The sequence below is a fragment of the Acanthochromis polyacanthus genome, chromosome 6 (assembly GCF_021347895.1).
Source record: "Acanthochromis polyacanthus isolate Apoly-LR-REF ecotype Palm Island chromosome 6, KAUST_Apoly_ChrSc, whole genome shotgun sequence".
In the NCBI taxonomy this organism is placed as follows: domain Eukaryota; kingdom Metazoa; phylum Chordata; class Actinopteri; family Pomacentridae; genus Acanthochromis; species Acanthochromis polyacanthus.
In genome coordinates, this window is record NC_067118.1 from 25704419 (window position 1) to 25732351 (window position 27933).

The 27933-nt window shown below is 41.1% G+C and overlaps 1 protein-coding gene across 1 annotated transcript in view; it reads left to right on the forward strand.

The window, feature by feature from the left end:
* Positions 1 to 27933, forward strand: part of magi3a (membrane associated guanylate kinase, WW and PDZ domain containing 3a) — a 145539-nt gene that overhangs the window by 71916 nt on the left and 45690 nt on the right. The window contains 1 exon segment of the mRNA XM_051949170.1: positions 19350 to 19466. Within this exon segment, the coding sequence (XP_051805130.1) occupies positions 19350 to 19466 (117 nt within the window).

Here is a 27933-nt window from a genome sequence, read left to right on the forward strand (position 1 = left end):
CTGAGGGTCGTCAGTGCATCCATTCACATTTTTCTATCTCACTCGCTCCCTTGTTTTCGTCCCATCTTCCTTCCCACATTCTTGACCTTATATTAGCCATGTTCCCTTATTTCCCTGTTCTCTACATTATGTCTTCAGCTGGTTGTTTCGGAATTGCATCTGTGAAAAAATAGCCCAGATAATTATCATTGAGTGAGTCAGTGGGATTGAGTCAATGTGTTCGTGGTCAGGGGTGATCATGTCCTCAAGCATTTATTGACGTCTCTGAAATAACATTTCTGAGGTTTTTGTGCGTGCATGTGTATTTTGTCAGATTAGGTTGTGTTGGGAGGTTTGGGGGGGATCTGTTGTTGTTCATGCTGGTCCACTGTGGCAGAGACATTTTTGTGGACTTATTCATGGATTTGGCTCAGTCCAGAGCCCCATACTTACTGAACTCTAAAAACAAATGCTTGAGCTCAAAAAAAAAAAAAACAACAGTTTGCATCAGTCTTTTTAAGTTATTACAACTTTTAAGGAAATTATGTTCAACCAGCAAGCTACACTGAATTAGCCTTTCCTCTACAATCAAAGGCATTGCTAATTGCTGCTTACTTAATAATTGTTAGCATAAACATGTTTCTGATGAAGATTAAAATGAAGTTGTCCAACTAGTTTTCCACACTATTTAAAAGGATTTTTTTGGTGTTGTGTACTTTATTAGCATACTTATGAACACATGTTTGAAAGTTGACAACAGTTTAAGAAATTAAATTGTTCCAATTAATAATTCCTGCCTACACCCTCTTTAACACGCAGTCTGAACAGTTTGATATCGTCCGGACATGTTCAGTGAATAGGGGAGGGGGACTTGAAATCTTGGAACTAATAGTGGAGAGAACTTAAACTGTTAAGCCAATTTCATTAAGTTACTACAACCTAAATTTTGTCTTAAACTGATTATCTTGGAAATTCGAGTTGAAGTTACATACATTTTTTAGTTGATGCAGTTACCATTATATCAATACATCTCATTAAAATAATGTTTCTAATGCAGAAATTATAATTCTTTCTTGCAAACCTGCATGTAATTAAGTTGCAGAAATAATAACCATTATCAGAGTGTGGTTACTTTAAGGTTTCCCTCTCACAACAGTGACCTAACCTTTATCTGTTTGTGTGTAACTGGATATCAGTGTGATTGAGAACAAATCTCAGTGTGTCATCTGGAACCAACACACATGGAAAGAATCATCTAATAAAATCCCAAACCCCCCAGTGGAATGCTCTGGCGAGCGATCTCTGTGACATCATACTAATAACAAAGACCTATGTATCAACAGGGAGAGGACTCGCCTCCATTAAATCAGTTCAGAGTTGATCATTCCCTGAGCAACACAACACCATGACTCACCCGCTCGGGCTGGGTGTCGTTTCTGCCATGCTGTACATTCCTGACAGAAAGCCCCTTATATTTTCAAGATGCTAATAAAGTGGCTCGGGGCCCTGCTGGATCACTGCGATATTTGGCTGTGGATCTAACAAACGTGCATGTTTTCCTTCCGGCTTGTAGTCACTTTTCCTTTCTGTGCCACTACAGAACAGCCAATAGGGAGTAATTTGAACACACGTTTGCAGAGTATTTACGCATGTGCTTTACCTCCTCTCTGACACTCACCGGCAAACACGTATACACAGGTACACACACTCGGTGATCCCTCCACACACTTTGCAGTGTTTACAGACAGCGTGTTGGCTGAGTCAGTCAAACTCCATTTCTATCCGTCACAGCGGCGAATGCACAGATGTTCATTTTGATACGCTCCAGTTCGCCCCACCCCCATCACCCCTTAATCCCTCAGTCCATCGGTCATGTGGAAGAATTATTTATTAAACATAACAAACGCCTGCTCTGTGCAACTGGAAGAATACAAATTTCGGTCATACGAGAGAACCTTGAGAACAGCACGAAGTAAATATTCAGTTGACGTTCAGCGGTTGTAGGGGGGTTTCGCCTCTGATTCTCTTCATATCAGCTCTCTGGCGTCTGGCTGCTAAACCTTTTCATCTGCTGTGAGTGACTGATGCGGCTGCCCTCTCCTCCCTGGGCATCTGCCCAGCTTATTGAGCAGCCCCTTGTGTGAGCCTTCAAAGAGATACAGATAAATCACGGACTAAACGTCTGTATCCAGCGGCCGAGCAATGTCCACAGGCTTCACTAAGCTAAAGACATACCCTTGTGCATGTGCTCAGAAAAACATTGCTCCATGACTCTACCATTCTCCACACACACATCTCACAGTAAGAGGATGTAAGATGGACATATGGCTGAAATGACAAGTCGAGCCAGCTGACTCATTTCAGTGATAGGTGAGTATCCTGTTCTGCAGCCAGAGGCTCCGCTGCATGATGGATGGATGGAATGTAGGAGAGTGGTTTCTCTTCATGCGCCTCCTGTCTGCCTAACTTCCTGCAGATCGACGACATGGATCAGGTTGTGATTGTGTGCTAGAAATAGTGGATACATCATTCTCTGGTCCTGGAATTGCTTTTTAGCCGTAGGTACTGGTGACAGCACATGTCAATGAAGTAAAGTGAAGGACCAGCCAAGGACCCACTGATATGTTGTTGGTGATGAAATGTCAATGAACCTGCAGAGGTAATATTAGTTAGGGTCAACTGAGTTGAGAGTACTTGAGTCTGTGTGGAATGTGTGGCTAGGATACGATTTAATCAGAAAGCAAATATTGTTAAAATAAACAATCTCACCACATGGCATGTTTATTAGCTAGAATCATCTGATCTTCCTCATTCTTTCAACAAATTTGTGTAGATGTTAAATTTGAAAATTTGAAGTTAGAAATGTAATACTTCTGATTCCCATTGTCATTTGAAACATCAGCTGACAAAATGATCACAGCCCATTGTTCATTTTCTTGTTGTTTTGAAGCCTCTTGCTCCAATCACCTGATCTTTGTCAGCAGATTTCCCATTGTCTGTAAACTGACAACTGATGAGTCTATTCAGTGCCAAGAAAAAAGGAAATCTGTCATTTAAACGACATCTGGGGAAAAGTGTAAAAAATGAATGAATTAGAAAACTTCAAACCTCAAGGAAAGTCAGACTCTAACTAACTCTAATTTTCTAAGTTTGAGATTTAAGTTTAAGAAATTTTAATTCTGTTTTTATTTTGTGGTTGTCATTTACAACTAGAAGTTCAAGTAGCTCCCTCTTGGAATCCTTGATTTATAAATAAGCTTTGAGTCACCATTTTATTCCTTTTTGTTAAAAAATCATTTAACATTATACAGTTGCAATAAACACATGGACTCTGTTCCTCAACACACCTCTGATGACTCATGTTTTTTAAGAAGCAAGAAGTCAGCAAAAAGTGTAGGTATGATGTAATACTGTATGCTGTATTTGTCCGTGTTAACTGGTATGCACCACACCACCAAATCAGATTCCTCTTACATGAAATCCTTCATGGCAACAAAACAGATTCTGATTGTGAACACTGTCAGACAGGGCATTTTTGTGTCTATTAGTGAAATTATGTAGAAACTATCGGGTGAAACTTCATGAAATATGGTGGAGAGGTGGAGCCTGGCCAAAAGAAGCACACGCTAATTTCTGGCATGGACCCATATTACTTTCTTCATAATAATAAAAATTGCAAGATAAGCTATGGCCTTGGCTAATGGATGTGCTTTCCAAATGTCCTTCAGATTCATATTTTAAATGGAGAGGTCATCTGACTCTTATGGGATACATAGACGACATATAAAAGCTTCCATCATGTAATATTAAACGTGTGGATGAATAAGCTACGAGAGTTCAGTAACATTATTGGATGAGTTAAGTAAACAGGCCATTAAACATTTAGTAAATCGAACTCATAATTTTAAGTTGCTAAAGGATATTTAAACAAGGTTATTTAACATGGCTTAATATGAGATTTGACAGTCCCTAATGTCAACATAGAGGGAAAATCAGCTTTCCTGGTTCACTAACTAAAGGTTAATGGATCTTTTCATGCTTTAAAGTCACCATTATTAGAACTCACTCACTTCCATTAAACCATAAGACGAGCTTCATTTGTTGGCACAGTTTTGTTTTCATTTTAAATGCTGACAATTTAACTTTCTAAGTGCAAAACAAACATTTATATGATCAACATCCGTAGAGCAGCTACTCAACCTTCCTTGAGGTGAGATTGTTTCGTCAATAAATGTTTCAGAGGTCAAGAATAAACCTTCAGTCTCATTTTTATGTTCTTAGCTTGATACCTTTAGTCTTACCTAGTTTACAGACTTAAAGCATGTGTTTATCCCTGGGATGTTTGCTCATTCCTTGAATCCACAAGGCCTGTGGCGCCTCAGAACTGCTTACACAGTCTGACTAATAGTCTGCAAACGTCAGATAAAGTCAGAATTATGTGAAGCACAGAGAAGCAAACGTCTGTCTTCAGATTATATCTGAAACAAATAGTTGGTAAATGGCTGCGATAATGAACGGACTAATCGATTAACCAGCTGATCGTTTCGGTTCTGATGTGTGCAGCTATAGCCCTGGTGTGGGATGGTGATGTCAGCCAGATGCCATTTGGAGATGTGTGTGAGTCAAGAATCGAGGCAGCATCTGGGTCAGCCAGGCGACAAGCGATGCACGCATCAAATCAGCAACTGCAGCTCCTCGGGCTGTGCTTTCCAATACAAAACACCTTCTGCTCGGTTGTGCATATTATTAGCAGACATGCCTAAAACATCCCCGCTGACTACCGAGGGCCTTTTAGGCCAACTTTACACACACATATGTTAGCTCTTACAGCATTACAAAAGCGCATGTTCAGACTTTGGGAACAGACCAGACCCCTCATGCATATCTCTCATGTTCCATTTTATATCAGCAATTACACAGTTGTACCACGTTGGCTGTGTCCGAAATGGCATACTAACGTACTACATACTCAATGAGTATATACTGTATACTACGTACTATAAGTATGATTAGAATGCCGACCGTTCACACTGTAGTATACTACTCCGTTTCCCATAATGCATTTCAAACCTCCCACGACAAAAACCGGAAGTACGGCTATCAAATATCTCGGCTGAATGCCGGCTTCAGGTTGATTTTACGCTGACAAACAGTCGCATAATTAATGTGGCAATTTCAAGCCGGCACTCCTCATGCAGTTATTAGCCAGATTATGCGAATCGTTTCAATTGTAGCTGCAGGCTACTGGAGGTAGCAGCTACTTGTTCTGTATGCAAAGCGAGCTGCTGCAACTAGCTGCTAGCATTCAGTAGCACGTTGTGAGGCGTCTGACAAATTTAAAACGTTGGTCAGAAAGCGTCTATTTCTCACATCTGTGGGGTGATTAGGATGACTACTTAACCACATAAAATAAAATAAAAATCGCCCCGGTCCGGCCACAGATCCCGCGGAGGCTTCAATTTCGGTGGGTAGCTCGCAAAGCATTATGGGGCGGTTGAGTATGACTAGTGTGGTCACCGCGCATACTTAAAAATTTTCCGGAAATAGTATACATCCGGGTATTTCTCACGTACTCAATCTTTTCATGCTATCTAATGTGAACGCGCTACATACTTATTTTGACGTCACACTTAGTATGAGTAGTACGTTAGTATGCGATTTCGGACACAGCCGTTGTCACGGTCACATAAAATCTTCAATCTCTGAAATGCAATATTGTCACCTGGGTGCGTTTGCAGAACTCTCAGCTTTCTTCACTTGGTGAAGTGAAAGTGTTGTCTGCGTGTGTGAGAGAGGGAATGAGAGAGGGAGGAAAAAGACAGAGAGACTTTTGCGTCCCCTGAGGTTCTCTCTGATGCATCGGGCAGCATATTGTCAGTGACAGCCCAAGTTATTGAGGCTAAGAGCGCATCACTTTACTTGCTCTGTAGAACCATAATCCACAGAGCTGCAGACACTGCTTGTGGAACATTCCGACACAACTGATTTTTGGGTCTTCATGCAGTCTGAGAAAAATTGAGCATGGCCCTCGTCCTTTCACTTTTTCCTATTACTATAATTGCTCATGCAACACGGCGAAAGTCTGCCCCTAATGGGGTGCTTGGTAGCCTAATGGCTTGGACGCTTACCATATAACCACCATTCACACACATATTTTCTCTGGACAAGTGTAACTTCTTCCTCTCTATCTTAAAACAAAACGCACTTTCCTCCTACTGACCAACTCAGAGTGCAGCCGCTTAACTGTGGGGAAAAAACTCCACAAATAAAAATGTGAAAATCTGTCAAGAAAGGTGCCAGAAATACTGTAATATTCAAATTCCTAAAGTAAGACTGTAAGACTTAGCTGATTTAAATGCAGTAAAAATGTAATTTGAAGGGCACACATTGTTAAAGGATTAATTATTTGTAATGCAGATTTTTGAGGTTAGCTTGTGACCGACTGGCTTTCCGTTATTTTGCAAGATATCTGTCGTTTAACACAACTGAGAATCTTTCAAATTTGAAGTCCTTAATATACACAATTTTTACTTCAATTATATATATATATATATATATATATATATATATATGTGTATATATATTCTATATAAATATCTGTATATGATATATATAGTTTTATCAGCTTTAATTTGCTAGTTGTTTTCTTTCAAATAATCTTTATAATATTGTAATAAAATTGTCAGAATAGTCAGCAAGCAAATGCTGATTTAAATGCAGTAGAAAATAGCATAATGTTGTGTTCATACACTGTAAAAAATGGTAAATGGTAGTATTTATATAGTGCTTTTATCCAAAGTGCTTTACATGATGCATCACATTCACCCATTCACACACAGATGGCGGAAGCTGCCATGCAAGGCGCTAACCACGACCCACCAGGAGCAATTAGGGTTCGGTGTCTTTGCTCAGGGACACTTCAACATGAGCTCGATGGGCACTTTTGATGTGAACATTATGTACAAATTTGAACTGTATTTCTCACAGTTTACAGGTTTACTAGTTACTGTCTGTAATTTAACAAAACAGGGTAAATCTCTGAAATGATAGTAAATTCCTTAAAAAAAATTACACTTCAAGACTGTTTTAAAAATACAGATGTTTTACAGTGTAGGTTTCCTACTACATCAACTCAGTCCTGGCTTCTCTCCACTGACTCTCTGTTTGTTTTAGAATAGATTTTATATCAGTTTAAGAACACGTCTAGGTTGGCTCCAAGCCACATAGAAAAAATGTTGACCCCCTATGAGCTATTTCTCAGCAGCAGATCCTCTGCTGCGGCCCTTGTGGCTGTTCCAAGGTCGAGGCTTATATCTGAAGGTGACTGTGCCTTTGCCATCAGGACCCCTGTGCTTTGGAACGACCTGCCTGAAGAGATAAGGTCCGCATAATCACTGGCTGCTTTTAAATCACTTCTTAAAACCCATTTTTATAGACTTACCCTTCTGTGATGTCTATTTTTGATTGCTTTTACGCTTATATTTGTATTTAGTTATATTCATCTGTCTTGATTTCACTTTAATTTGGGCTCACTGCTTGGCTTCCCATTGCTATGTACCTTCTAGGTATCCTACTTTTGCTTTGTCTATCAAAACACTTTGCAAACTCTGTATTTACAGGTGCTAAGTCAAATTATTTTAAAGTGAAAAATATTAAAATAATAACAATAATTGGTAATATGTATATGTCAGCTATCAGTGCAGCCATCTAATTAGTGATGTTGTTTTATTGTTGTTTTAGTCAAGTGCTCTGTATGAATCATTCCGTCTATCTCCAGATGTCCCCTCTCATTCTGATTCTTCAATGCTACACCGATTTATCTCTTCTCACGTTGCTTCTTCCATTTTCTCTGATCCACCGACTACAATGAAACCCTTTGTCTCCTTCTCCAGCGGATGTAAAGATGACTCTCTATTCTGGAGATGAGACGAAAAAGATTGTTCTGCTCTTTGATCTCTTGGCTCTCATTCAGCCTCTTTGGAAGCTGTCAATTACGGGTGTGTGTGCGCATGTATGCTCACATGTAGTGTGAGTGAGTATTTCTGTTTGTCTGTGGGTTATGGGTGTGCAGACGGACAGACCGAGGTTTCAAACCACAAAGATGGCAAACAGCACAAGGCCTTTGATGATGCAGGGTGCAGAAAGGAGCTGCTCCATCTCTGGCCTGCACACACTAGATCAGCCAGATGAACAACGGGGTGAGGAGGAAATGTGCCTGGAGGTTGATGCGTAGACACACATGCACGCTCAAAGAGATAGCCATGCCTCTCCTGATCTCTGCAGAAATATGTTAACATTTTTATCCAGCCATTTTGTCTTATTAGTCTGCTTCACAAGATGCTTAACCTCACTGTTAGAGGTTTGCAGCTGTTCATTTTAGAGTTAACTAGAGCTGCTGGGAGAGTGGAGCCAAGAGATGAAAGACAAACGAGTTTCTAAAAAGACAGGTCCACGAGTCTAAAGACACCTTGTTAAAACTCTTGCTCTTTTCATCCTCTCTCTTGTGCTTTGTGTGTGTCTCTCTCCTCTTTGTATCAGCCTGCTACCTGATAGTGATTCTGGAAGTGCTTTCTTGAACTCCTTGCAGTGGTGGACGACAGAGGTCTCCACAGCTCGTTAAAGTCTGCCTCGCTGTACTGACCTGGTTTTTCTCTCTGATGTTTGTTAGTTGCTTCTTTTGCAGTGTCTCTCAGAAAGAAAGGCCTTTGGTCAGTCTGCTAGTCTCAGTGTAAAAGTTTATGTTGAACTGCACACCGCACAGAATGGAAAAGAGAACACACTGTAGATAGTCAGCATATGCACATTAAAACCGCCTACATACTGTTGTGCTTGTCTTGTACCGCTACATCAGCTCAGATCTGTTACGACGTGGACCCGGGACCTCTGGAGGTGTCATGTGGTGTCTGGGTCCAAGATGGTGGCAGTGAATCTTGTGAGTTCTGCTTAGTCTGCAACGCTGAAGTAGGTGATACATGTCAAAGTAACATCCGCATTAATTCCAGGCTCCAAGGTTTCCCAGCAGAACATTGCATTGTAATGAAAAAATGATCAATGTTTCCTTTGTCTGTGCAGCTGTTTTGTTGTGATCGATCGCTGTAGATAATCTGAATAATCAGTGTCTCTGACGAAACTCGAAGCTTTTAGCATTTTAGCTCTGGAAAATGGAAGTGCCATCATCAGCTCGCCCTCAAAAAAGTTAATTCAGTTAACTTCATAAACATCGCTGCTCTTGTATTGAATGAATGAAACAGTTTGACCAGAGTGAACTCGCTTGCAATTCAAATCAAAGCCACTCAGAAGCTGTTTCATAATGTATTCATGCTCTGAACAATGACGCCATCACTCTGATGTGAGTCTCAGCGACGTGATCAGTTAATGTAGCAACACTAAGTGTCTACAACCACGGTGGCAGCCCTGTGAGGCTGCACTTAGACACAGTGGTGCTCTGAGATAAATGTCATTCTCCCTATGACAATGCTCACTCAGTCTAGTGTTTATCATTTTAATTTGTTATATCAGCGTTGAGACATGTAATCAAGTACAGCTGAGGCTGATGGTTATGTTTTTGATTCATGTCTAGTGACTCTTCATCCTTGTTCTTAAATTAATGGAGATCCTAATTTTCACCTCTAACTTGTTAAAAGTCAGATCTGGCGGTTCCTCAGACTCAGTAGGTGTTGAACCCACGATATTGGAGGCTGTACGGAACCTGATACACTGCAGGGTAAAGAGGCAATGCTCAGAGAAACAGCTGGATGTGAACCCTGAGCGAAGGAGAGGTGAATGCCGTGATCTTCCAGTCTGTTGCACATCACAAGAAGAGGACAGGAGAGTGGAGAAGACCCTGTCGGGCGACTGTAACCGTTCTTTCACCTCCCTGCCCCAGCTACGAATCCAAAAGGGACATACAAGACGGCTTTTTGTTAAATGTCTTCCTCTCGGCCACAATAGGATTAGAGAGGACACTTTTCAAGGTCACCTCTCACAGTCTTTAAATAAAAATGCTTGATGCTTTTGTCATGTGCTGCTACACGTAGACTGGGGAGGACAGGCACCCTGCATTAATGTGAACACACCTCATTTAACTGAAATTCAAACTCCCCACCTACACACACTGACCAGCTACTCTGAAGTTGGGAGATACTTTATGTATCAACAGAATAGGTGTGTACTGTTAAATGAGCCGACAATGCACTGAGCCAGTTTTATTTCAAACATGTAACTAATGGATATTTAGCACAATCAGCCAACAATAGTGAACAAGCCACACGTCGCTGAGAATACATTTCTGAATGCTGAGTGCTTTGGGACGCCATCTGTGTCTATTGCCAAGTGTGTTGATGATTATCACATTGACTATAATAAACCCACAACATTAAGCCGGCACACAATGTGTAGCAAGACCATTCCTTTCAATTATCCGCTAAAAGAGTTGATCGCGCCCTTCTGCCAAGGGTGCAGGGATAATGCCAGTGTCCTTGTGGCACGGCGAGCTCAAAATAGTATCATGAAGAGTCACTTCTCCTATAGCGTCCCATCCCCTCCTGTGCTGTGCTATTGATAGAAGTGTGCAGCTTATGAATTCTGCCATTTAACATTCTGAAAACCTTTAGTTTAATGCTGCCGAAGGTCCTTCTGTGTCAGTGAACAGATACGACTGGAAAAGATCTTGTATCAGGAAGTTTGCAGCCTAGTCATTAGCCATTTTATAGCCAAAACATGCGGCTTGTGCAGGCTGACCTTATGTTGAGATAGCGGTCCCACTAATTGGATTTCAAGGGGATGTAGCTAACCTGAAAGGAGAAAAGGCCAGCTGGGGACATTGATTTCCTTCATGTAACATTTTTCATCCCAAAGCGTCCCTGCCTCCACAATTAATCTCTTGGGCTTTGCAACCACTAATTGACTTCACACTGGCTCCTTTTTGCCAGCCAATTACAGCTCTCACCTTTTAAACAGTGGCCACGAGAGCGACAGAGCAGACCTGAGACGCTCCCCACCTCTCCCGTTTCAAAGGACAATGCTCACCTTCACCTTCAGTGAACATAAGTATGGGTCTCAGGGAGGAGACCACCGGTGGTGGAACCTGATCTGTCTGCTTTGCGAAGGGAAAACCGAGTCATGCCATGATTGTATTTGTATTTTGTCTCTTGAATTTTAATGGGGAAGTAAAGAAATCTGGTGTCCCTGAGATGCCAATAATCTGTTGATTCTCTCTGTCTGCCCGCCATGCCGAATGAGACAGGACAGTCGTCGCCCCGACTTGCCAAATGAACCTAACAAGGTGGTAATTAGCAGATAGCGGGGGCCTTCTCACTGTTTCCGGAGCCGCACTGCTGTCAGGGAATTGCCTCATTAGACGCCCACTGACACCCCTGCTGGTGACATCTCTGCATTGCTTCCGCAGTTATTTAGGAAAAGCATCGTGTCTGTCTAACTCATTGTAATTTAACTGAATGTTTAGTGGGTGCCTGGGTAAATATCTCCACTGCTTGTCAGTTGTTTTGGCTTCTGTGAAGTGAGGGCATGCGGGTGTGCCGAGAAGCGAGACGAGCTGCAGGGATTCAGCAGAAGACAAACACAAAGACTGATAGTTTCACCTGAGTGCTCGGTGTGCAGACCTATTTGTTTCAGTGTTAGGAATTTCTTCTGTTGCCAGCTATTTTGAATTGTTGTTGGCTCTTTATTTTTTATCATGAACATTACTTTAATCTATGTTATCACAGCTCTGTAGATCACTGTCAGTCTGCCACTGTCGGAGTGACATATCGTAACAACTATTGCATAGATTTGAAATGAAATTTGGTTAATCTGTGGAAAATGAAGTGTATTGACATTAATAACGCCCTGGTAGTTCCTTGGTAGCATCATAGGGTATATTTATGGTGCCACTTCTTTCATTTCAGTAGCAGTTAATTGAATTATGATGACGTTTGTTCCATACTTTCATGTCTCCACAGAATGATAACTTCTCATAGAGTGCCTCCATCGGATTCAAATTTATTTTAATCCAACACCTTATTTAATGGGGCTTCAAAGTTTTTTGGTTGTCAGCTCTTTCGCCTTGAAGCAAGAAGATCCCTGGTTCGTGTCTCCGCCTTCCTGGGATCTTTCTACATGGAGTTTGCATGTTCTCCCTGTGCATGCGTGGGTTTTCTCTGGGTACTCCGGATTCCTCCCACCGTCCGAAAATGTGCTCAGGTTAATTGCTAACTCTAATTTGTCCGTAGGGGAGAATGTGAGTGTGATTGTTTGCCTGCGATAGACTGACGACCTCTCCAGGGTGTTCCCTGCCTTCACCTTAAGTCAGCTGAGATAGGCTCCAGACCCTGTGCGACCCTAATGAGGTATATAAGCGGTGTATAGATAAAGGATGGATAGATGGATTTTGTACCTGCAAGATGATGACTTTCCCATCAACCTTAGCTGTGCTTTGCTTTTATTGCTGACCAGCAAATGTTGGTATACGCACACATTTACCTGTGACACGGCCCTCATTATATCTGCTAAATGATGCACTGACAAGGTTTGCTAGGACAAATACCGCCTGTCAATCAATAAACACCGATATACATTGAAGTATTTATTGACAGCATGTGATAGCAGGGAAGCTATCTTTCATAACTAGGCTTCTTTATTATTAATGATCACCATATCTAAATGTGCACAACTGAAAAAGAACTGATGAGCATCTTATGACCCTCTGACGTTCTCCTCGGTTTACTCTGAGACTGATTGAGATTAAACCGTTTGTGTCCTGCAGTGACTTTATTCAGGCATTGCAACAGGTAATCTGGGAATGCTTGTGCAAAGTTTGGCTGTTTATGACAATTTCAGCACCTCTCCTTCCAAACACAGCTCCCCTGATTCACCAGAGCTGCTTCTCCCTGCGAATGCACCCGTCTGTCCCTGTCTGTAACCCGTAGCTTTCATTGTTGACTGGCCATTACTTGAGCCGTGTAACCAATCAGATTGTGCTGTGGGTGAAGCATTGCTTGAGACCACAGAGTGACTGCAGAGAGAGCCAGCTGGTGTATTTGTAATAACTTGATACTGAAAATAGGAGAATGTTGAAAATCGGATCAGATAATTGGCTATAGGTTGATAATCGATTGATCCCTACACAGAACCGCAAGCACGCTCATAACCTCTCATGCTCCGAGCCTTTCATACTTTCACTCAATTTGCTGTCAAGTTGGAATAAAGCAATCCAAAGTGCTTTAGCTTTCCAAACAGAACCGAACATTTTAAAGATTTTAGTGTGTGTAACCGAAAGCACAAAAGCTGAGACAAAAATTTTGCTCCATATTAACCAAACTCTGAAGCTCTTGTCCAGCTTTTCGGCTGAAAAAACAACGTGTCTCTCGCTGGCAGATTTTTTTACAAAGCACTTCAATAGTTTTGACATGAGTTACAGAAAATGACAGATGGTGAGGTGAGCTGAGAGTAGCAGTTTCCCATGGCAGACATACCAAAATCTAAGCATCCCAGGGGACGGCAAAGATGATGGACAGCAGCATGTGCTTTGTTTTATGCCTCCGTGTATGTGTACATGGAATAGACAAAGAGTAAGGGGAGATTACATTAGCACATCAGCACGGTATGTTTTTATTCTGCAGATCCTGTTATTGATTGAAGCAAAGCCTCTACTCTCCTGGACCTGCTCCTACTTCTTTGTAGGGGATTTTCTTTTTTGTCTCATAACTTTTACAAATGATCTACTTATAGGTTTGGAGGAGGCAAAGCATAAACACAGGCTAACAGAATCCTATATGTCACACGGCTTTTATTCTATGGATAACACAGAGTATAAAATATAAATGTGACATGCTGAGGGCCTGAATGCAAAGCAGAGGATTTCTTTTCAAAACCTCTGGCTCTGTGCTCCTTCTAGAGAGATGCAAAGGTATGGATTTTTCAACAGTTGCATACAGCGCAGTGTTTTTGTTCCAATACTAAAAAATGCCAAAGTATAGCTATATGTATTGCCAGAAAACAGCTCATTTTCTGGGCTGCTGTTGCTGTTCCTGCTGTCTCTCTCATTAACCTTGAAAGACAACAGCTTTTCTTAGTCCTATAAGAATCTGCAGGTCAAGAAGTTCACCTCCTCCAACAGTATATGCAAACTGTAATTAATTATGCTTTCTATTTCATTATAGCTACAATGCTTCCTATCAATGAAATGCTAGCAGTTTCAACAGTGCTTTTTGAAAACTTTCTGTCATTGTGCAGATTTTCCATCAGTTATATTACAGGTGATGTGTAATAATATCGCAGAAAAAGCAATAGTTCAATGTTAAATATTATAAATGACTGTTAATCATAAAATTACATCAAAACTCTGTGCTTTTAAAATTACGTTTTTTTTTTTGTTGTTGTTTTTTTACATCGTTTGACAGTAAAATTACACAATTTTACAGCATTTCATTCAGGAAAAAAAAGTCATTGAAAAGATCATTTAAGATTGAAAAACAGTGAGAAAGTCTTTAAGCTGTTATTTTAAAGATGTTTCCACTTTTGTTGAAGCACATAAAATATCTAGTAAGCTTAATTTTCATGTTGACAATAAGAAAACATAGCCCTGCGACAGACTGGTGACCTGTCCAGGGTGTCCCCTGCCTTCGCCCGAGTCAGCTGGGATAGGCTCCAGCACCCCCCGCGACCCTAGTGAGGATAAAGCGGTGTATAGAGAATGGATGGATGGATGGACAATAAGAAAACAGCCCCAAACAGATCAAAACTGGACATAATGTCCACATCAAAAATCACAATTTTTCCAAATAGTAATTGATTGTTTTAAAATGTGTGACCAAATTACACTGTTTTAATGGTTTACAGCACAGTCTAGTTTGTGTAATTCTAAAAATTTGTATAAAATATGTGTTTCTTGGAAACCAGCAAATTATCTGACTTGGCTATACGTTTTGTGTCCTCGCTATGTCTCTCACTGTTCTTGTAAAATAGCAACCTTTCTTTCCTTGATACTTTCAGAAAATCTGCAGGTCAAGATGATTGCCCTCTCTGCCGCTATGTGAACAGTGTGATTACATGAATAAATTCTGTTGACTATAACTAATATGCTGAATTGAATACATGTCAGACTTGTTTCTGACAACCTGAACACCTCTCCTCTCCCCTCCCCTCCCCTCCCCTCCCCTCCTCTCCTCTCCTCTCCCCTCCTCTCCTCTCCCCTCCCCTCCCCTCCTCTCCCCTCCTCTCCCCTCCTCTCCTCTCCTCTCCCCTCCTCTCCTCTCCCCTCCTCTCCTCTCCCCTCCCCTCCCCTCCCTCCCCTCCCCTCCCCTCCCCTCCCTCCCCTCCCCTCCTCTCCTCTCCTCTCCTCTCCCCTCCCCTCCCTCCTCTCCTCTCCTCTCCTCCTCTCCTCCTCTCCGCTCCTCTCCGCTCCGCTCCTCTCCTCTCCTCTCCTCTCCTCTCGAGGCAGCACACAGACAGGCTGAGGTGACAGTGAGATGCATACATCCTTGATGCTTGCAATTTGAGAGAAAACGAAAGGTGAAATGGCTAGAGCAGTGGAAGAAAGAAAAAGGAAAGGTGCAGGGAGGGCCGATAGCGATTCAGTAAGCGATCTCAAACATAGGTGTGACGAGCCCCGCGGGGACCTGCCAGGCCTGATGAATCTCCGCAGTCAGGGAGGCAAAGACGTGCAGTCAGAGATGCAGCGGCGGAACGATGATGAAAGGGCAGCAGGAGAGAGGCGTGGTGAGCTTCCACATGTGCTCCCATGCATCATCATTACTCCCCTCTGCAAACACACCCCACTCCCTCCCTCGCTCCCTTTGTTTTTAATAATTCTTCATCCTTGAACTTAAGCTCCCCCGTTTTCTCCGCCCCGCCGCCCAGTATGAGAGAGAGTGTAACAGCCCGATGACAAGGCACAAAGGCTTCCATTGTGTCCCGCATGCCTCGTACTACCAGCCTGGCAGGGCAGTGATGCGCTGCCTTGTAACCTAGCGGGAAGCTGAGAGTTGCCGTGGCCCACCCCTCTCTCCCCTTCTCTCTCCCTGCCTCTGGAGATATAATGTAGCATGCTAACACAACCTGACAGCCGGGCCACAAAGGCTACCCTGTTAGAAACACTTGAGTGGGAGTTTGCTCTGGGCAGGGGAGGTGATTTGCATGTGTTTGCGAGTGAGAGCGAAAGAGAGGGAGAGAGTGATTTTGTGGACGCAGTGGGGTATCTACCCCGAGTTGCAGGAGTCCCGTGGTAACAATTAGTACCCTTCATTGTCCACATTGAAACCAACTGATCTTTCGAGGCCATGTGTGAAAATGGATTCAGGGTGGCATTCCCAAGCCTGATGAAAATCCTGGTAGAGTCCCAATAACTTTGCTTTAACATCGGGGGAGGATGGAACCGGTGGGAGAGAAGGGATGTATATTCTTTGTGTGCTGTAGAATTTGGGATTTTTCATGTCTCGTAGCTTCTGGGAACATGGACCACAGGCTTGTGGCTTTTGAGTTGTGATGCGTAGCCAGACTCAGCTTTTGTTTCCTTGACCCAAATTCCTCGCATTCATTGTGCCAGTAGAAAGTCTATGGAGCTACATAATGGAGGGCCGTGCTTCGTTTTGCCACAACCCTCACTTGCACTGGAAAAAATGCCCCTCTCAAAACAAGAGAAAAAACACTTACTTCAAAGAGCTTTTACCTTGAAATCAGTTAAAACGTCTGCCAGCACAACAAGTGAAAAATGGCTTGGTAAGATTTCTTCTTGAAATAAGAATAAGAATCTTGAGATGTTAAAATTAGCCGGGAAAACTTATTTTAAGCTATATTTTACCAGGATTGTCAAGCTTAGGTGTCTTAACCCTCCCGTTGTCTTCATTTACAGCACCAAAAAATATTGCTCCCTTGTCTGAAAAAAATTCAAAAATTCTGCAAAAAAATTCCCAAAATTTTTAAAAATTTGCAAAATCTTCAAGAAGAACATTCCTTAAAAGTTTCCCTTAAAAGTTGTATTTAAAATAAATCCCCAAATTTGGCAAGAAACAAAAAATCTAAAACTTGTAAATATTTTTAAAAAATGAAAAAAATCTTCCAAAAAAATCCAAAAAAATATCTAAAGTGATTGCATATTTATCAGGAACTTCTAATATTTTCTTTAAGAACATTCACATAAAAATCAACCAAAATCCACCGAAATTCGCTGGATTTTGGTTGATTTTTTTGTGAACGTTCTTAAAGAAACATTTTTTTATCAGTTCTTTTTTTGTTTTTTTACCAAAAAAATGTTTTAAAAATTCCCAAAAATGGTTTGAAAATGTGGAAGTTTTCACTGTGAAAATATTTTTTTCCACATTTTTAAACTTTTAAAAGGGTCAATTGGACCTGCAGGATGGCACGAGGGTTGAAAAAAGAAGACTTCAAAATTGTTTGACTTGTTTTCAAACAAGACCCTCCATCTTGCTGAAACGTCACTTGTTAAGTGAATTTATCTTAAATCCAGTGGGATGAGACATTTTGACTAAAAATAAGACAAATAAACTAGGTAAGATTTTGAGTTTTTGCAGTGTGTGCCTCTGCCATGCTGCAGTTAATGAAATGTTTCAGCTTAAGTAAATCAGCAGGCACACACTGAATGGCTAGAGGAACTCCAGAATCTCCTGGGCGATTGCTGCATGTGTCTCTGCGGAGCCAAAAGCCCATGTGTTTGAGTTTCGTTGAACACCCTGTAAGCGAGAGATTCCAAAATGTTTTCAACAGCACTTCTTGACAGATTTCAAGGCAACATAATGCTGCCGATCTGCTGCCCCAGCGGTAGTCGTTTTATCCCCTTAGGGCTGAATGTGAATGAATTTAATTTACAATATTTCTGAATTAGGTTTTCATTCCCCACCAGCTGAGGCTCTCCTTCAATACTTCCCGCTGAAAAAATGGTGCCATAAAAACATACTGTTCAAGTTTCTGAGTAGGGCTCTTATGAAGTGTGGAATGCGTAGGAAGCAGCACACGTTAAAAAATTCATCACTTTCACCGTGGGAATAGTTCCCTTTGTTACTATGAAGTATGAACATTTTTATTGAGATTGTATCTGCCAATTTCTGCTAGTTTGAACCCTCCATTGAATGAATTTATTAGTGCGTCTATAATGGTGATTAAATCTGAATCTAGCTGAAAAATAAGTCAACTAAAAGCAACTGTGCAATGACATTAGAGTATGCAGATCACCAAAGTCCTGATGCTAAGTGTCTGGCATGCTGACTCTAAACTACGTTGTAAGGCAAAATGTCCATCAATAGATGAGCCAACAGCAGAATTAGTCTCACAGTAGGAAAACAATCTGTATTTACAGTCTCTGCAGGAAGAGGTGTATTACTGAATGACTGATTCCCTGCAGTAGCTTCGTGTAAATCTCACTTGGGTTGTGTCGTTATTCTCTGTCTGGCTAAACACTGATTTTGTCAACATTTCCTGATCTGGAGATCTTTACAGGATCCTCCGGCAGACGCTGACAGAAGACATTAGCACTTTCTGGCCTTGAATTTAAAGCTGCATGAAAGAGGAAAAAGCAGACACATAGGACATTTAACTCGGTTTTGATGAGGCACTTTGCAGGTATTATTGCAGCTGTAATAACTGTCAGAACAACTACCATATGTTTGATGTAGCACATCCTTTTTGCTCACTGCCTCAGTCAGCTGTGTTGGGCTAATTGTGTACCCCCCACTGAGCCGTTTTAAGGAGAAAGTGCCAGTTATTGATGCCCACAGTGTTCCTGAAGGCATATTCAAAGCACATCCTGCATGTCCCTTCTTGAGAGAGGAACTTCTGCTCCACGCACAGCGGGAGTCCACACGGAGGAAGAGAGCGACTGTGGCAAACACAAGGGGTTTCTCCCTCTGTTTCTTCTTGCTCTCTTCATCTCTCTGTTTCCTCTCCATCACTGCGAGGAGAATGGCGAATCGGCTTCTTGAAAGTGTCTGTGCAGCCTCGACACTTCCTCGCTCTCGGCTTGAACTGCGACTGCTTCAAAGAAAAAGCAGTCCTGATGCCGTGTTTTTGCTTTTTTGTCATGCACGCGTGTGGAATTTAATGAAAGACGCCCAATTAATGTTTCATTACATGTGACAGCTTTAATATGTCATCTTTGCCACTTAGCACCCAGCCTTTTTAGACACAAATAATTGCTGGTCCAAACAGGGACCTTTCTGATTTGTCACATCTAGCAGGTGTTGTTGTCTGTCAGAGGCTTGCGGTGCACTTGGTTTACAAATTTAAATTCCAGAATGTGTTTTTAATCGTCTCAAAATCAAGTCGTCTAAGTGGGTGTTTTGTAAACGAGCACTAAGCAGATGCCCTCGTCTGGGATTTAATTCTTGGACTGACCTGAATTTCTCTCTCCTCCCCTCTAGGCAAGGTGTTGAATACTGATTTGCGTCACTACCTCAGTCTGCAGTTTCAGAAGGGCTCCCTGGACCACAAGCTCCAGCAGGTGATCAGGGACAACCTGTACCTGCGCACCATTCCCTGTGAGTAGCTTCCTTCCAACTGCCTTGGGCGCCTCAGCCTCCTTTCTGTGTCTGGTGTGCTTGTTGCCCTCTGAACTCCTCCAGATGGAGCCTGGTCTGTTCTCATTTGTGGCACTCCTTACTGCCATGCATTTCTCTCACCTGCTTATCCTGTGCTTTTCAACAAAAAAGGAAAAAAATCTGAGTTTTAACTTATTTCCCCCTCTTTCCTTCCGCCACATTAGAGTTGGAAATTCTCCCGCCAGACCTTCCTATTCACTTCGTAATCGCAGCATAATTATTAAAAGCAGCCGGTCTTAAGCTTAATGCAACTGCGATCGGCTGCGATAGGAAGGCCGGCGTTATCTACCATTAGTCAAATATGTTTTAAGACTTCAGGGCTTGTACAAAAGAAGCTGTACTGGAATTGAGGGGAATGACACACTTTCTTGGTTTTTATGTTTCATTTTACAGAAATGAGTTTTGAGAGTGAATATATATGAAGTATTGAATTAAGAGAGACATTCCTGATTACAGGCAGGCCTCGGTTATCTTCCACTTCAAGGTGGGAGAGAGTAATGTACCAATTCCCTTCATTTTCTCCGTGATTTCTATTCTTATTTCTGTATGAGTTTGCCCCACTGCTCCTTTCCAAATCAAAGAATAAGTAACCAGGACACAATGACTTTGTGTTTATACCCAAGTGGTTTTAAAATGGACAAGGTCAACAGGCATAAATGACAGAGCAGCTGTAATTCTCTAGGCTGCACAGCTGAGTTAAAAAAAAAACATGTATTTTTGCTATTTATCATGGCTTAAGACAGCATTTAGTATTTTTGTATGTCTCAGTGAGCGTTTGCAAAGCTTTCTTATCTGACATTTCGCAGAGAAGTAAAGTTATTTTCAAGGCGTTTGAAGTTGCATTTAATGCACATGTAGCGCAGCATAGATTAATTGAAGATAATCAGCTTGCTTCTATTTCTAATCTTGCTGTATGAACAGGCCTGTTTGCTGTTATAGAAATACATGAAATGACTTACAGTTTAAAGCTGGAGGTCCCCCTGCTCGTCAAGTGGGATAATAAAGTATGTAGAGTTAAGATCACTTAATCTCTCACATCTCTAATGTTGTGCTTGGTTTCCTCCCTTTATCTCAAAGATTATCGCCGTTATTAAAGCGCTTACGGTGCACATCAAGATCTGGCTTTACCCGATTCTGCACTTTAGGGAGCCAACATGGGAGTTGTACACTGATTAGCAACACTGAAACCACCTAGTATTCTGTAGGTGCGCCTCACAACGCTGCAACAGCACTCACCCATCGGTCCATGGACATTAGACCTTTTGGCCTGTCCTGTTGTGTCTGGCACCAGGACAGCAGATCCTTGGGGTCCTGTGGGTTGGATCAGGCTTGTCCCAACCCATCCTATGACTGATATATCAAATCAGGATCTGGGGAGCTATGAGGGTGGTTGATTGGTCTACACAGAAATGTTGCGATTGGTGGTATGTACTGGAGTAACATCCACATGAGTGGCAGGACTGAAGGTTTCACAGCAAAACATTGCATTGTCATGATCATTGTTATTCACCTCCTCTGTTAGTGGTTTTAATCACTCAAAAAAAACCCAGTTTGCCTCAATATACACACGTGGACAAAATTGTTGGTACCCCTCAGTTAAAGAAGGAAAAACCCACAATTCTCACTGAAATCACTTGAAACTCACAAAAGTAACAATAAATAAAAATTTATTGAAAATTAAATAATCAAAAACAGCCATTACTTTTGAATTGTTGATTAACATAATTATTTAAAAAAACAAACTAATGAAACAGGCCTGGACAAAAATGATGGTACCTCTATAAAAGATTGAAAACTATTTGACCAGAGTGACATGATTAACTCAGGTGTGTCATTTAATTGACATCACAGGTGTTTCCAAACTCATAATCAGTCAATCTGCCTATTTAAAGGGAGACAAGTAGTCACCCTGCTGTTTGGTGAAAAGGTGTGTACCACACTGAACATGGACAACAGAAAGCGAAGGAGAGAATTGTCCCAGGACATCCGAAAAAAAATGATAGACAAACATCTTAAAGGTAAAGGCTATAAGACCATCTCTAAACAGCTTGAAGTTCCTGTGACAACAGTGGCTCATATTATTCAGAAGTTCAAGACCCACGGGACAGTAGCCAACCTCCCTGGACGTGGCCGCAAGAGGAAAATTGATGACAAATTGAAGAGACGGATCGTTGGAATTGTATCCAAAGAGCCCAGAGCAACCTCCAAAGAAATTAAAGGTGAACTCCAAGGCCAAGGTACATCAGTGTCAGATCACACCATTCGTCGTTGTTTGAGCCAAAGTGGACTTCATGGGAGACGACCAAGGAGGACACCACTGCTGAAAAAAACTCATAAAAAAGCGAGACTGGAATTTGCAAAAATGCATGTTGACAAGCCACAAAGCTTCTGGGAGAATGTCCTTTGGACAGATGAGACCAAACTGGAGCTTTTTGGTAAGGCACATCAACTCTATGTTCATATACTCAAAAACCAAGCATACGAAGAAAAGAACACTGTCCCTACGGTGAAACATGGAGGAGGCTCAGTAATGTTTTGGGGCTGCTTTGCTGCATCTGGCACAGGGTGTCTTGAAAGTGTGCAAGGTATGATGAAATCTGAAGACTATCAAGGCATTCTGGAGAGAAATGTGCTGCCTAGTGTCAGAAAGCTTGGTCTCAGTCGCAGGTCATGGGTCTTCCAACAGGACAACGATCCAAAACACACAGCCAAAAACACCCAAGAATGGCTGAGAGAAAAGCGTTGGACTATTCTAAAGTGGCCTTCTATGAGCCCAGATCTGAATCCCATTGAACATATGTGGAAGGAGCTGAACATGCCATTTGGAGAAGACACCCATCAAACCTGAGACAACTGGAGCTGTTTGCTCATGAGGAGTGGGCCAAAATACCTGTTGACAGCTGCAGAACGCTCATTGACAAATACAGAAATCGTTTAATTGCAGTGATTGCCTCAAAAGGTTGTGCAACAAAATATTAAGTTATGGGTACCATCATTTTTGTCCAGCCCTATTTCATTAGTTTGTTTTTTTAAATAATTATGTTAATCAACAATTCAAAAGTGATGGCTGATTTTGATTATTTAATTTTCAATAAATTTTTATTTATTGTTACTTTTGTGAGTTTCAAGTGATTTCAGTGAGAATTGTGGGTTTTTCCTTCTTTAACTGAAGGGTACCAACAATTTTGTCCACGTGTGTATATGACTTAAGACAACAATTCAAATTATGTTTATCTAACAAACATGGAGTTATGGGAAATAACTTTTCTTCTTTAATCAAAGGTATTTTTAATTACCATTTGTTTGATTATTGTTGACATAAAAACAAGTTGTTGTTTTTTACACTGATTGTTCATGAAAATTAAGTTGCTCCTGCAGGTTTCTCAGCATTATTCTAAATCTAAATCTTTTTTTCTACTGTAGGTGTTGGCACACGTTTTTATATTGACAGCTATCACCATAATCTGGTTTTCTTCAGTTAATATTAGCTCTTTTGTTTGTAGTTCATGTAGTAGTTTTGGGGGAAAAAAATCCATTTTGCAACAAAATTGGTAATAATTAACTTTCTTTATTTTGAACAATAGCACACAGGCTAAACTACTTTGATAAATGTCACCTTGAAATGTCCTTTTTGGTTTCTGATTGTATTGCTTTCACATACAGGCCCTACAGAGTTATTTTTTCCATGCTTGTTAAGTAAGTAAAGGAGGGAACTAGAATCATCAACTCGTGGCGAGATGAAATGGTGTTAATTAACTTTGATGTCTGAGTTTAAATTACACTAATTTATTTATTTTGTGCAGTTAGTAACCTTATTATGTTGATGAATTCCTCAAAATAATATTTGCAATTTAAATGGTGTACCTAAATCCGCAAATTAAATTTAATTTGTTGCAACTAAGCTTTTATTTATGTTGTGAGAATAGGTACACAGGTTCCTTTTTAGTGTAATGTTGTGGCTGATCGGTGTAAAAACCCATGCGAGACGCTGTGGTGTGGCTTCAGCTGCTCAGCATATGCCCCCTGTCTAGTCTGCTCATTCAAGCCAGTGCCAGCACTCTGAGCCACGGTGACCCTGTGAGGAGCCTAAGTATCCGCTACAGCATGATGCCTGCGCTCATTACAGCGGCCCCATGGCATCTCAGAGCGAGAGAAACATGACTTCCTTTTTCCCCCGCACACAACGAGGCTTCATTAAGTGTCACTCTCGCCTCTCACAAAAGACTACAGGAGCTAAGGACAGTGCCAGGGGTCCAGGTCACCACAAAATCCTTCAAGCTTTCTAAATCCTGACCCCCCAACCCTACTGCCAGCTATCCCTCTCCTTCCCTGGGTATTCATTATCCGTCACGGCACAGCAATCAGCTCCACTATTCTCATTACAAGACAAAAAAAAAAGCGAGGAAGAGTAGTGGAAATGTAAAAAAAATAAGAAAAAAAATTCCTCAGGTTTTCAATAACACCATTTTTTTGGGGGGAGAAAATTAAAGCACCTTTTAAGTATTAAAACAAGTGAGACAAAAGACTTTGAATATTGCATTGCATTGATGTAACTGTCTTGTCTTGCTGCGGAGAAACAGGAGATTAAAAGTATGAATTGTCTGCGATATCAAATAAGACAAGACTTCACTTGTGTTTGATAAAAAAGTTTGCATTTGATCTGTATGTTTCATAAATTCCGCTCTTAGCTTCAAGAAATACATGGAGGTATTGCATGCTCAGACACAGCTGAAGATGAGCAAAACACCAGAGATTCATAGCAGACATCATTGTATTGTGATGGACAGTAGTATCTGCATACAGCTGAACTGCTAAAATAATATTTCAAACCTATTCCAGATATGTTTTAGGATTTTTTTTTAAATGCCATCTCTTGCATCTCTTATATGTAGTTCAATACATCAAAGAAAAACAAATCTCATCAGCCACATTATTCAAATTCTCATTATTAATGTAATGTATATTATGTGGTTAGGTGAATTGCTGTATTTTAATTAATTTTTGCAAATCAGATCTGAGAACTTACAATAAAAATCAACTATTAATTGTTTGTGACAAATGCAAAGATTTTCAGTAACGTAATAATAGGTCATTGTACTGGTAAGCCTGTATCACTTTGAAGCCTCAAGTTTTTTTTGTATTCGTCACAATGAGCTAGGGGTGAATCTGACCGACAGCTCGAGGACACTACGCATGTCCACATGGTAGCGGCTTGTCATTCACGATGGTGCCAAAAAGCAAACCCTGCTTTATTGTCTATTTTGCCCTGAATCAGACCATCCATCCATCCATCCTCTATACATCGCTTTATCCTCACTAGGGTCGCGGGGGGCGCTGGAGCCTATCCCAGCTGACTCGGGCGAAGGCAGGGGACACCCTGGACAGGTCGCCAGTCCGTCACAGGGCTACATATACAGACAAACAATCACACTCGCATTCACACCTACGGGCAATTTAGAGTACTCAATTAACCTCAGCATATTTTTGTACTGTGGGAGGAAGCCGGAGTACCCGGAGGAAACCCACGCATGCTCAGGGAGAACATGCAAACTCCATGCAGAAAGATCCCAGGCCCACCTGAATCAGACCATCATTTTCTAAATGAACATCATGCTACTTTGAAGAACACCTGAGACTACTGACTGAGACCATCCACTCAGCAGGAACATATAACACATCAAGTGAGATGAAAGGTCATTTTCCAATGGCCCTTTATGCATATGGATGTTTATGCCACCAGAAGAGTCGCCCCCTGCTGGCTATTAGAAAGAATTCAAGTTTAAGGAATTTGCTTCACTTCTAAGACCTGAATGGCAACATTCCTCTTTTATGTACAATATAAACACAATGGATGGTAGCTGAGCTCAATTTACTCTAGTTAACATTTGTCTTTTGTTTTTGTTGTGGTTTCAGCAGCATGAACTGCTTTAAATGTGAACATGTATTCCTAACTATGAGAAATTTATAGTGGGCTGTCTGAACCAATCAGAATCAAGATGCGTGAACTGTGTTTACTAGTGTGCAAACACACAATGAATTTTGCTCATATTTTTCCACTTTTTTGTAGTCAGAAATGACAGATACGTTTCTAAACACTTGACTTTGCTTTTATTTATCACTACTATAAATAAAATGTGAAGAATAAGAACAAAAAACAGATTAGTGTAGAGCAGCCACTGCTGAGTGGAAACTGGGAGAGTCACTGTTCCTTCCATCTGAGGTGGTTCATACATCTGATTAGAATGCCTCCTGGATGAATTCCTTTAGAGAAGGGGTGTCAAACTCACTCCAGTTCAGAGGCCACATTCAGCCCAATTTGGTGTCAAGTGTACCAGACCAGTAAAATCACAGCATAATAACCTATAAATAAACACAACTCCAAATTTTTCCTTTAATTTAGTGCAAAAAAATTCAAATTTAAGGAAATGTTTTTTCATGAAACATTATGAACATCCTGAAAGTTCTGAAAAAAATAAGTTAAATTTCAGCAACATTATGCCTCAGTTTATCATTTATACATTACAACTTCCAGATCACAGTGTATCTGCAAAGATACCAAACATTTAGTCACAGGAGTCTGGAACTGAATGATAGAGTATTTTACTTCATGATCAAAATGACAAAAGCCAAACAAAAACAAAGCAATATAATACAAAAATGAAACACAAAACGACAAAAACGAGAAACAAAGTGACAGAACGAACAACACAAAACAAAACAAAATGAGGAAAGAGCAAACAAAAAAGTTAGAAAGCGGCAAAAAAGCGGTGAAATGACAAAAAAATTTGACAAAACATGACAAAAGCGACAAACTAAACAAGAAAAAATAGACAAACACAAGTGAGACAAAAAAAAACACAAAATAACATCAATGATTCACAAGACAACAAATAAAGCAAAAGACAAAGTGACAAAAATAAGACAAAAAACACAAGCAAGACAAAAAGGAAACCCAAAACGACAGAAAGGAAGCCGAAAACGACAAAAACAAGACAAAATGTTACAAAAAGATGAGGAACACAATGACAAAAGAACATTGAGCAACATAATATTTTTACTTTATGATCGTAACAACAGGGCTGCACAGTGCGTAGTGGTTACCACTTTCGCCTTGCAGCAAGAAGATCCTGGTTCAAATCCCGGCCTGGGATCTTTCTGCATGGAGTTTGCATGTTCTCCCTGTGCATGCGTGGGTTTTCTCCGGGTACTCCGGCTTCGTCCTACAGTCCAAAAATATGCTGAGGTTAATTGATTACTCTAAATTGCCCGTAGTTGTGAATGTGAGTGTGATTGTGTGTCTGTATATGTAGGCCTGCGACAGACTGGTGACCTGTCCAGGGTGTCCCCTGCCTTCGCCCGAGTCAGCTGGGATAGACTCCAGTACCCCCCGCGACCCTAGTGAGGATAAAGCGGTGTATATAGAACGGAACAACTGGACACTTTCTACAGATTATTTTACATTTATACTTTTCCAAATGTACAATTTGCAGTTGTCTCTGTAATTTTCGTATGGGTTGGATTCGACTCTCTGGTGGGCCGGTTTTGACCTGCGGGCTGCATGTTTGACGCCCCTGCTTTAGAGCTTTTCCTGGCTCGTCTAGCTAGGACGAGACCCCAGGGAAGGCCAGGAACTCGCTGGAAGGACTGCATATCTCATCTGGCCTGGGAACACTTTGGGATCCCCCAGGAGGAGCTAGAAAATGTTTCCTGGGAGAGGGATGTGTTGAATGTCCTGCTACGACTGAGCACTGGATAAGTGGAGCAAAATGGATGGATAGATCTTAGTTAAATTGAATTAGTGATGGATCACCCTCATGCATGAATCATACATCAATAATGATCTAATTTTAGGCATGATCCATGAGGATGAGGATGATGATGTAGAAAAATAGAAATGCATGGCAAAGATACCACTCTGCCAATATTTTAGAGACCCTCCCAAAGTTTCACAAAAATCATGTTTTCAGCTGAGCTCAGGCTCACTCTGGCTGGTGAAATGTACCAGATCGATATTGTTGCTTTCCTAGCAAGGGTTAGAGATCTGATTTCTAATGTGATCATCAGAACTTACAGCCAACACCGAAATGAAATTCTAATAAAAGTTGAACTTGGCACTGTCTGATTTGGTGTCTGGCACGATCATTTTTACAAACGCTTGTTCTCGTTTGCTTCTCTTTTTCTGTTTTGCTGCAATTAACATCTTGTTGGTAAACACTCGTCACTTGTCTTCTGGTGCTCCACAGAGTGGGTGTTCAACCTGCGAAAAGAGAAGCACGAAATCCAGTTCACACCTACCACTGGAGAGCTACATTTTCATGTTAGGCCATGCCGACCTAGTATCTGCGAATGCTTGTTGTTTTTTATTTGATTTGTTGCTGTTATATTTTCATGCAGTTGTTTCATCTCC